This window comes from Mustela nigripes, chromosome 6 (genome assembly GCF_022355385.1).
Source record: "Mustela nigripes isolate SB6536 chromosome 6, MUSNIG.SB6536, whole genome shotgun sequence".
NCBI lineage: Eukaryota > Metazoa > Chordata > Mammalia > Carnivora > Mustelidae > Mustela > Mustela nigripes.
Genome location: NC_081562.1, coordinates 83,939,326 through 83,949,722, shown reverse-complemented (window position 1 = coordinate 83,949,722; position 10,397 = coordinate 83,939,326). Strand labels below are relative to the sequence as shown.

Below are 10,397 nucleotides of genomic sequence, written 5' to 3'. Positions count from 1 at the left end.
TAGACAGAATTAGGAAATAATTCTTTTTCTCTGTTTTCAAAAGGAGACAATGCCTCATGGTTTCATAATGACACTTCTAATTCAAATTCAGGATTAAACAGTTTTAACTTAACCTCTTCTATCTTACGTTTTTACATTTCCCCCCAACTCATGTTGGCTGTTTCAGTTCTCAACGACACCAAGGATGATAGAGTTGGAATATGACCTAACGGCACATTTGCTTTTTTAATTTTTTGTAAACATAAAAATTTGAGAAAAATAATATCAACACCATCACCAGAATATGGTCAGTGAAAATAGTGAAGACATTTTTGCAGATCTTTTGCCCTTAGGGTAGATCCCACCAGGGATTTCAGTAAAATTACAATATTTTAAAGTCACTTTGGAATAGTTCCTTCTTGGGTGATTATTTTGCCAGATGGATAAATGTGTCTTTATATTTTTAGGGCTTGTTTAAATTAGTTATTTTATAATTATATAAAATGTTATATGATTCCACAGTCAAAATTATAAAACAAAGCTTATGTTTATTGTTTTTTTTTTAAGAAAGATTTTATTTATTTATTTGACTGAGAGAGTTGAGAGAGCACAAGCAGGGAGAGTGGCAGGCAAAGGGAGAAGCAGGCTCCCCACTAAGCAGGGAGTCCAAGGGGCTTGATCCCAGGATCCTGAGATCATGACCTGAGCCGAAGGCAGAAGCTTAACCAACTGAGCCACCCAGGCGTCCCCAAAGCATATTTTTAAAAAAGCATATACCTTGCCTTTCTTGTCTATCTCCTCTTCACTCATACATAATCACATATAAATTTTATAGTTTAATATTCCATTTTAAAAATGTAAGTGTATATATTTGCATTATCTCTTAAAGATTGGACCTAATAGCAACCTGTATTTCTTTGTTTTAGAACACTCATCCCCTCATCTTTCCTTCATTCATGCCTCAGCCTTACGGTATTCTTTTGATTTGATGATGATGGGCCTGGAGGGAATTTTTACGTGCCAAGATGTGGAGCAGAAGATTTTCAGATGCCCAGAGATTGCAAGAAATAGGGAAGAACTTCGCCAATTGACTGTGAATGAGGTGTGAAGCTTGCAGTGTCAGGCTTTGTCCCATGGATGTCATGGTGACAGGACAGGGTTGAAATGATATAATGGGAATGGGATTTTATGCAACTAATGTGTGTTAAAAATGGGTACTTTGGACCATGTATTATTTTCCATGGTGTCCAGCAGCAATATAATACCCTAATATTTTGCATGTGAGATGATCTCTTATCTGCCTTATCCTAGACTCCAAAAGGTCATGCTAAGGTTGTCAAAAACAAACACAAAGTGTTAATATTGTCAATAAATGTTTGTCAACCCTGGCCTGGGACATTTTGTATATATATATTTTAAGATTTTTTTTTTAAAGATTTTATTTATTTATTTGACAGAGAGAAATCACAAGTAGGCAGGCAGAGAGAGAGGAAGGGAAGCAGGCCCCCTGCTGAGCAGAGAGCCCAATGTGGGACTCGATCTCAGGACCCTGAGATCATGACCTGAGCCGAAGGCAGCGGCTTAACCCACTGAGCCACCCAGGCGTCCCAAGATTTTTTTTTATTTAGACAGAGATCACAGTAGGGAGAGAGGCAGGCAGAGGACGGGGCGGAGGAGGCTCCCTGCTGAGCAGAGATCCCAGTGCAGTCTCCATCCCAGGACCCTGGGATCATGACCTGAGCTGAAGGCAGAGGCTTTAACCCACTGAGCCGTCCAGGCATCCCAGGGCCATTATATGTTTTTAAAGTAACTTTACGTCTGTCATCTGTGGTCCATTATGGATCTGTTTTTTTTGGTTAAATTCTTCAAGGTCACTCATACCCCCACGTATAGGTCTTGGTGGGCGTACCTCATTTCGTTTCCAGTACTACCTAAAGCATATATATGTACTATTCATGACTTTATTTTCTTCCCCTCACACTTTTACTCTACCACCTGCTTCTCACTTCCTTTTGTATCTAAGCATTAATTGGTAAGTAACCTAGAACCTAGAACCTAGAACCTACGACCTTTACTGAACACCTACTAATGTTCTGGGTATTGTGCTAGGCTCTTGGGACACTCAGATAGCTAGATAGCTCCTGTTCTTTTTGTGCTTATCATGTAATGTGAGAGGGAATTGGTTCCCATCTCTTCTCACACCCTCACTCCAGAACAGTGAGTCTTTCCCCCCACCACTCAAGATTTTATTTATTTATTTCAGAGAAAGAGTGAAAGAGAGCAGGAGTGTGGGGTGAGGGGGTTTAGACGGAGAAGCAGACTATCCACTGAGCAGGGAGTCTAATGTGGGGCTCAATCCTGGGTCCCTAGGATCATGACCTGAGCTGAAGGTAGATTCTTTTTTTTTTTTTTTTTTTTTAAAGATCTTGTTTATTTATTTGAAAGACAGAGATCACAAGTAGGCAGAGAGGCAGGCAAAGAGAGGGAGAAGCAGGCTCCCTGCTGAGCAGAGGGCCTGATGCGGGGCTCAATCCCAGCACCCTGAGATCATGACCTGAGCCGAAGGCAGAGGCTTAACCCACTGAGCCACCCAGGTGCCTCTGAAGGTAGATTCTTAACCGACTGAGCCCCCCAGGTGCCCCAGAGCATTAAGTCTTAAAACTCCAATCCTTTTCTCTATTGGTTCCACTTGATGACAGCTTCTTCTCACCTGAGATCTGCTGTTTGGTGTCAGGGATCCCGTTGAGGGCAGGTGCTAACCTGAGCAGCACAAACTCTGTAGTTCAGTGCTCTCAGCTACTTCTTTCTCCTCCTGGCCACAGCACCATGTTCACACCAAGTCACGATTCCCACAGCTCACTCCAGCCGGTGCCTGAGTGTGGCAGAGGACCCGAGACAGGCCTGTCTCTGTGAAATGAAGATGAGGCTATAAACAGGCCTGGCACATAGAAGCACTAAGGTAGTGTAAGCCGGTGAAGGTTGTACTAGTAACAGCACTAGTAGTTCCTCCAGTTCTACAATCTACCGTGGATAGCCGATCCCAATGAATGCTGACAAAGAGAGCTTGACAGGAGGAGAAATATCCTGTAATTTAGGAGTGAGGAGTGGAACAGGCCGAAAGACATCCTAGATCGTTGCGGGAAAGGGTCAGATGCAGGCAGAAGGGCATTCTTAAGGCAATATGTTCTCTCACCTCCCCCACTAACACAGGGGCAGAAATGTATTCTCTCAGTTCCCGAAGCCAGAAGTCTGAAATCAAAAGGCATTGGCAGCATCACGCTCCTTCCGAAATCTGTTGGGGAAAACTCTTTCCTCGCCTCTTCCTAGTTTCCAATGGTTTGCCAGCGATGTGGGGCATTCTTTGACTTGCAGTTTCCTATCTCCAATCTGTCTTCATCACATGTCATTTCCCTGTCTTCACATGGCTGTCGTCTTATAAGGACACCAGTCATGTAGGGTTAGGGACCCACCCTACTTCCACTGCTTACACCTGCAATGACCCTATTTCCTAATAAATTCACATTCCAAGGTACCGGCCATTAGGCCTTCTTTCTTGGGGGCCACAATTCAATCCATAACACCAAGTAATTAGGTCAGAGCTGGTGTTAAGAATCCAGATAGACTCATAAATAAGAGTGTGTCATGTGGTGCCCTCTACAAGTGTGTATTCCTGTAATGAATGGTGCCAGTTGTGTAGGGTATTGACTCTGAAGTCTTACTTTAGTCTTTCCTTTTAGATAGAGCGCAGTTTTGAGATTTATATCTTATTATCGTACTTGCGGTTGACCCAGTTTTATTTTTTTAGACAGCTTTATTTTATTTTATTTTATTTTAAAGATTTTACTTATTTATTTGAGAGAGAGCACAAGTAGGGGGAGTGGCAGAGGGAGAGGGACCCCCGAGATCAACCCCGCTGGGCTTGATCCCAGGACCCCCGAGATCATGATCTGATGCTGGTTTTGTTTTTCTTTACATTGCCTCAGCCGTTCTTTAGTCGATTTTTATAGAATTAAAAAGAATAATTTTGCATTTTCAGGGGTGAGTAAAAATATCTTGCACCCAAATATCAGTTTAGAGAAGTGCCCCCCCAAATCTTTTATTTCATAAATGCCTAAACAACACTTAAAGAATCTAAGTCTACATTCCCTTCCTTGGTTTATGTGGGGAGAGGAAAAGAGCTATATTAGATTTTGATTAAGGACCCACTTAAATTAGTTACTGGTTGGATTATTCTGGGGACTTTAGAGTCTCTCCCTGGGTTTGTAATATCATAAAGGGCAAGACCCTCATATAAATCTTCTTTCAGGGCAATTAACCACTAAGTAAAGGCTCAGTAAACATATTCAAGCTAAATGTAATGCAAATTCATCAAGGGAGGTACAGCATCTGCTCCCTCACAGTGAAGAGTCTTGCCAGTGGTGATAGGATTTGTGGTGGTCATGTAAGGGGGACAACTCTGAGAAGACACAGGAATGGGGAAGGGTATTAGTAAGTTTTTTTTTTTTTTAAAGATCTTATTTATTTATTTATTTGAGAGAAAGAGAAAGAGAAAGAGAGAGATCACAGAAGGAGAGGGAAAAGCACATTCCCCGATGAGCAGGAAGCCCAACTCGGGGATCCCCGAGATCGTGACCCAAGCTGAAGGCTGACACTTAACGGACCGAGCCACCCAGGCACCCCAGTCAATTTTTTTTTTTCTTGTGTCATAAACCACCTCAAAACTCATTGGCTTATAACATTTTTTTTCCTGCTTCGGGGTTTGGTGGGTTTTTGACTGGTTGGAGGGGGGAAGGGACTCTACTTTAGGAGCCAGGATTTGGACTGGGTTCAAGTCTGTTCCACATGTTTCATTCTGAGGCCCAGCTTGTGGGGAGGGCGTTGGGAACGGTGAGTACCTGAGGTGTGATTGCCTGGCTATCACAGGAGCACAAGAGGCCAAAGGAAGCCATGCAGCCACATTTTCTGTTTCTATTTGTGTCACATATGCTAACATTCCGTTGACAAAGCAAACCACATGTCCAAGTTCAACATCTATGGGTAGGGGATCTGTCCATTGTAGTGCTCCAGAAGATCCATGACGGAGTTGGGGGGCCGGGGGGGCGGTGCGCAGTAAGGAACAAGGAATAATAACTCCCTCTAGCACAGAAAGGGGCAGGGTTCTTGGATGGTTGTGAGAATCCACCTTGCTGTCTCCGGGAGAGTGGAGGTGCAGAGAACTTCCTCCAGAAAAACTGGGGGAGAATTAAAACTAGCCCTGATAAAGAGCTGTGTGGTCCTGTACCAGAATACAAGCTGGCCTCTATTTCCTTGTTACTTACCCCGCTGTCCCTCCACTGCTTTCTTCTCCTACCTGGGAACCTTCAGCTGGAGCTAAGCCATGGTGATGGCAACCAGATGAGAGGGATCCCGCCAGCTGCTGGAGCAGCAGCCGCAAGAGAGTGGGATCCAGTCGGAGAGCTAGCTGCCTGGACGCTGGTGGCTGCAGGAACAGCAGGGCAGTATAGCGGTCATCAATGTCTTTCTGTAACACACAGAGTGCTCAGTGGTGATCTGGTTTCCGAAAGTCCTCTGCCAGCTGTGTAAACTTATTGTATCGGGAGGTTAAGGGGGAAACTTTTTTGTTTAGGTTCTGCTGAGGCTTCAAGACAATAGAGATGAAATGTGAGACCATAATTATTTAAAAAGGAGATTGGGGGCACCTGGGTGGCTCAGTGGGTTAAAGTCTCTGCCTTTGGCTCAGGTCATGGTCTCACGGTTCTGGGATTGAGCCCCACATCGGGCTCTCTGCTCAGCCGGGAGCCTGTTTCCCACTCTCTCTCTGCCTGCCTCTCTGCCTACTTGTGATCTCTCTCTCTGTCAAATAAATAAATAAAAATCTTTAAAAAACAAAAAAGGAGATTATGGAGAATATATTTTGCATCTTTAGTTAATCTTCTGCTTGTCAGTCTATAAAACATGTTGGAGATGCATAGAAAAGAGCCGGAGAGAGGAGAAGGAATTCTTGGACAGAGTTGGTATGGTCTCATTACTTAATGGTGATCAGGAAAGTCATGCCTGAGTTTTTAATCCAGAGGCAGGAGAAGAACATACCCCACAGAATAAATTTAAAGGGATGGTGGGAGACAAAAATACTGTTATCTGGAAACATTTACACCTTAGGAATATGATTATGATTTACTTTATTAAATGAATTATTAATTACTGGGGCAGAAACTACTAGTTGTCCATCCAAATCCATTTGCCCCTTTTCTGGTAATACTAGCTCTGCTACCAGGACCTGGGGTGCCCCGCTGGTACCATATCTCCCGGCCCCCTTGCAGCCAGGAATGGCTTGCGATTAAATTCTGTCTCTGGAGTATTAATGGAAGTGTGTCTCTTCCAGGCCTGGACCTTGAAACATTGCATGTGTGTTTCTCCAAACTTACTTCCCTTCATGCCGTTAAGATTTTCTTTATTTGAGAGAGAGAAACCACAAGCAGAGAGTGGGGCAGAGGGAGAAGCAGGCTCCCCGTTGAGCAGAGAACATGATGTGGGGCTTGGTTGCAGGACCCCGGGATCATGACTTGAGCCCAAGGCAGATGCTTAACCTCGACTGAGCCATTCAGAAGCCCTACATGCCCCCAATTTAGAGCAAGGAGTGCCTCCAAGCTAACATTGTCCATGTAGGATAACACCTTAGGGCAGTGCTTCTCAGTTTCTTTTTTAATGCATAAGAATCACTTGGAGAGCTCATGAAAACAGAAATTAAAACAAGGATTCAGTAGGTCTGCAAGAGTCCCCAAATTTACATTTCTTCTTTTTAAAAAAATTAATTTATTTGACACAGAGAGAGAACACAAGCAAGGGGGAGTGGGAGAGGGAGAAGCAGGCTTCCGGCTGAGCAGGGAGCCTGATGCGGGGCTCAATCCCAGGACCCTGAGATCATGACCTGAGCCAAAGGCAGATGCCCGATGACTAAGCCACCCAGGAGCCCCAGTAATTTACATTTCTAACAAGTATCCAGATGTTGCTGGTGCTGCCAGTTTGTGGACCAGGCTTTTAGTAGTAATGCTTTAGTGGATGATAGAGATGCATAATGGAAAGAATCTGAATTTCTGAATGTCTATGTGGGACAAAGGAGCCTGTCTACCCACCGTGGACCACTTTGTGAGAACACCGTATTTTGGGGACTCCGTTGTGGCAGCTTAACATAATCATCCTGATTCTGCCTTTCCTTCTCTATGTCCAAACCACATCTCTCCCACAGTTCTCTTCTCTTGTATCTTACACTCTCCTTCCTGGTGATGGAGAATAATATTAGCCACCGTTATAAATGAATTTCATAAGAGCTCATATCTGGAATGCTGTATTCATCTGTCAATTTCAGCCTCCAGCAGTTTTTAGTAAAGGATTTTCCTCATCTTTCCAGAGGAGATGGGGGAACTTTGGGGATGGGCTTGGAGGGAACAGGACCTCCAGCTGTCTATAGCAGGAAGCAAGTCTCTGTCATAACCCAGCCCTTAAACATGATACTTGAGACAGCTGAAATTGAGTAACTTTTATTTTGGAGGCAGAGAGCAGAGAAAATTCAGAACTTCCAAGAACCTTGAAGAACTACCTTGCCTCCAGGGCCATCTTCTCCAGGAGCCATATTCCATTGCCATCTTACAGCTTACAGCTGGCCAGGTATTTGGACAAATCCTTGCCCTTGCAGTGTTTTACCCAGGCCATCCTAAGAACAGAGAAACACAGCATAAATCCGAGGCAGGGGTAGGAGTCTACAGGGGTTCAGCTGAGAAGGAATGTAGGGTCTGCTGGCTGCAGTCTATTGATGCTGTGGGAGAGTATCAGACAGGCAGGGTTTGCCTGACTGGGGACGTGGGAGTCGGTGCTGCCAGGATGCTTGGGGTGAGCATGGCACCATATTACTCTGCCTCCCTTTATGTCTGAACAAGCTCTGATTCCGACAAAGCCCAGGGAGAATCCTACAGCAGAGATGCTGCTGATTCTACCAGCATCCCAAATACTGACTGGGTCCATGTCTGGCAGAGGGGCTGGTCTCTGCACTTCACGCTCTACTTACCAGGCGGACATCCCCTTAGGATCTCTCACAACCCTCTTGGCACAGACAATGTCATCATTGATGTTGTCATCCAGAAACTCTGGAAGGAAAAGGGGCTGAGTGGGGAGGGAAAAATCCCTTTTCCTTTTTCATTAATCAATCCTTTTTTTTTTTTTTTTTTTTGGTGGGGGAATTTCCAGAGGAAACGGAGCCTGACTCAGAAGCCCTCTATCTCTGGAGCCCTCTTGGGGGTTTGCCTCCCATGTGCCTGGGTTTTCTTGCCTTACTTTGAGTCTGCCTCTGACATGGCTGTCTGCGGAGGGCATCCAGGACCGAATGGACAAGGGAGAGCCTCTGTTCTCAGGAGACCACTTAGCGTGTCCAGAGTGCCGCGTGGGGGTGTGTGGACAAGGACTGAATAACGTGGCTTGAGGGATGGGGACCCATGAAGATGAAGTTCAATCAGGGGTCAATGTGTCTTGCTTCCTCCTTTTTGGCAGGAGGGGCTCTGTGGAATCCCGTTTTAGATGCAAGGACTGTCCGGGGCCCCCTTATTCCCTGTCCTGGGCTTCTCCAGTGCAGGGAGTAGAGCGTTCAATTTCGTACCTTCTTTACCTGCCCTACTTTATTTACCCAGCCCTCAGAGGGGGTCGTCCTTACTGCTGCACATGATGTTGCAGGCATTTGCTGAGGAATGATGGCTGTTTTTGCACCACCACTTGCTGTTCAGCTGGAAGAGCCCATAGTCACTACTGCCATTGGCATTTTTCCCATTAAAGGCCCGGGTGTTGAAGTTACTCTCATATTGAGCCATGCAGACCCCTGTGTCAGAGAGAGCAAAATGTGTGTGTAGACAAGGGGGATTGTTTCACAACGAGACACAACTCGTGCTATACTAGAACTGCTGGAAAGTCCCTTGAGATGGAAACAAAGACTATGAGATTGATGATCCTTGTGTGTTCCTTGTCCCAAGCAATAATTAGCCCGTGGTAAGTGTGCAATCACAATTGTTAAATAAATGCATTTGGAACGGCCAATAATCAATCCATCAGTTGCCATCTATCTCCCAAGTCTACCTTTCCAGCCTCATCTCCCAGCTGAATAGCCAACTCCTGTCTTGTATATTCATGCAGCCTTATATCCCAAAGTATATGGAAGAGAGGAGGTGGAGAAGTAATGGAGGAGGATCCTAGAAAGGAAGCCCCAAAAAGCCACCCTTGGGGGGTTGGTGACAAGAAAGTATATTTGGCATGAAGAGAAATGGAGATATTCAAAGGAACCTGAAATAGCTTCATGTGTTCTTACTAATGAGACGGTGACAGAGACTCTTCGGTCCTTCTTGTACCTCGTCACTCACCGCCTCGCCTTCTGTTCTCACAGTCCCCATCCAACTCCCTCGTGACATAGAACAAACTTGAGACAAAGGCAGCAGATGTAGGTTATTTTTTGGTGGACAGAAGGGCAGGGGAGAGCGTGGGAGACAGCACCCAGTGTGCTGCAGAGATCGGGACTGAAAAAGACACAGATGAAAGCAAAGGTGAGGAGAGCAGGACGGGGACAGGTTGGGTGAATCGTGGCGCTTCCAAGGAAGGATTCCAGGTTGCCAGCTGGGAAGGTGACATGGGGGAACAGTAGAAGAAAATTTATTGTAGATAAAATAATCCCTGGGGGAAAGAGAGGAAAGGAGATCCTGATAGGGGATATGAGGCCGTGGAGGCAGAGACAAGAAGAGCAGACGGGGAGTGGAAGAGAGCCCGGATGAATGAATAAATCAGGAAGTGAAAAGGGAGAGACTTCTTGGCTGGGGAAGAAGGTCTCTTCGGGCAGAGACAGAAAGAACATTCACACTCACAGTCTGCCAGGCTGTAGCCATGGTAGCCATCCATTCCCTTGGTCTTTAGCATGTGGGCCAGCTTACACTTGGAGAAGATTTTAGCCTCATATACTGCACAGAAACAACTAAGAAGGGTAATGATCAGAATAGACTTCATTTCTGCAGCTGGTGGGGCTCAAGTCTGCTATGCCCACGGGGCTGTTGTCTCTTATACCTTCTGGGCACAAAGGTGTCTCTGATTGGGCAATAATGCTGGCATCTGTTCCAGGAAGGACATGGTTGTCCAAGGTTAGTTCCCCAAACTGGTCCAACCAGTGTGAACCTTAGGGAAGGGACTGTAACCAAGAAAAATATCGGGAATAAAGTCTCATTTTGGTGGGGGTGGCTCCTGGTTTTGGGCAAACGTGTACAGGAGGGAAATGGTAGTTGGTAGGAGAAGGGAGTATGATTGTCAAGCTTCATGCTTTTGTTGGAATGTCTCTAGAGGGGCTTGTCCCTGTGTTTTGCTGAACTTTGTTCATTATCTGTGCTTGGTTGAAAGTA

At 45.3% G+C, this 10,397-nt stretch overlaps 1 protein-coding gene across 2 annotated transcripts; it reads right to left on the bottom strand.

Moving 5' to 3' along the window:
• Positions 1–7,501: 7,501 nt before the first annotated feature.
• On the bottom strand, positions 7,502–10,042 carry LOC132020682 (lysozyme C, milk isozyme). 2 transcript variants are annotated; one of them, XM_059404826.1, is made up of 5 exons: positions 9,873–10,042; positions 9,326–9,433; positions 8,681–8,842; positions 8,042–8,120; positions 7,502–7,690 (listed from the first exon to the last, which is right to left on the bottom strand). In XM_059404826.1, exons 1-5 carry the CDS (start codon positions 10,009–10,011, stop codon positions 7,624–7,626), a joined length of 555 nt encoding a protein of 184 aa, XP_059260809.1. In that variant the 5' UTR covers positions 10,012–10,042; the 3' UTR covers positions 7,502–7,623. The 2 variants fall into 2 exon arrangements, with proteins under 2 accessions (XP_059260809.1, XP_059260810.1); XM_059404827.1 differs by lacking the exon at positions 9,326–9,433.
• Between the last annotated feature and the right edge of the window lie 355 nt (positions 10,043–10,397).

Coding starts and splice junctions, on each gene's coding strand:
- LOC132020682 (XM_059404826.1), bottom strand. CDS start 10,011: ATGAAGTCTATTCTGATCATTACCCTTCTTAGTTGTTTCTGTGCAGTA. Junction 9,434..9,872: donor TGGCTACAGCCTGGCAGACT/GTGAGTGTGAAT, acceptor CTTTGTCTCAAG/TTTGTTCTATGTCACGAGGG. Junction 8,121..8,680: donor CTGCAACATCATGTGCAGCA/GTAAGGACGACC, acceptor TTTTCCTTCCAG/AGTTTCTGGATGACAACATC.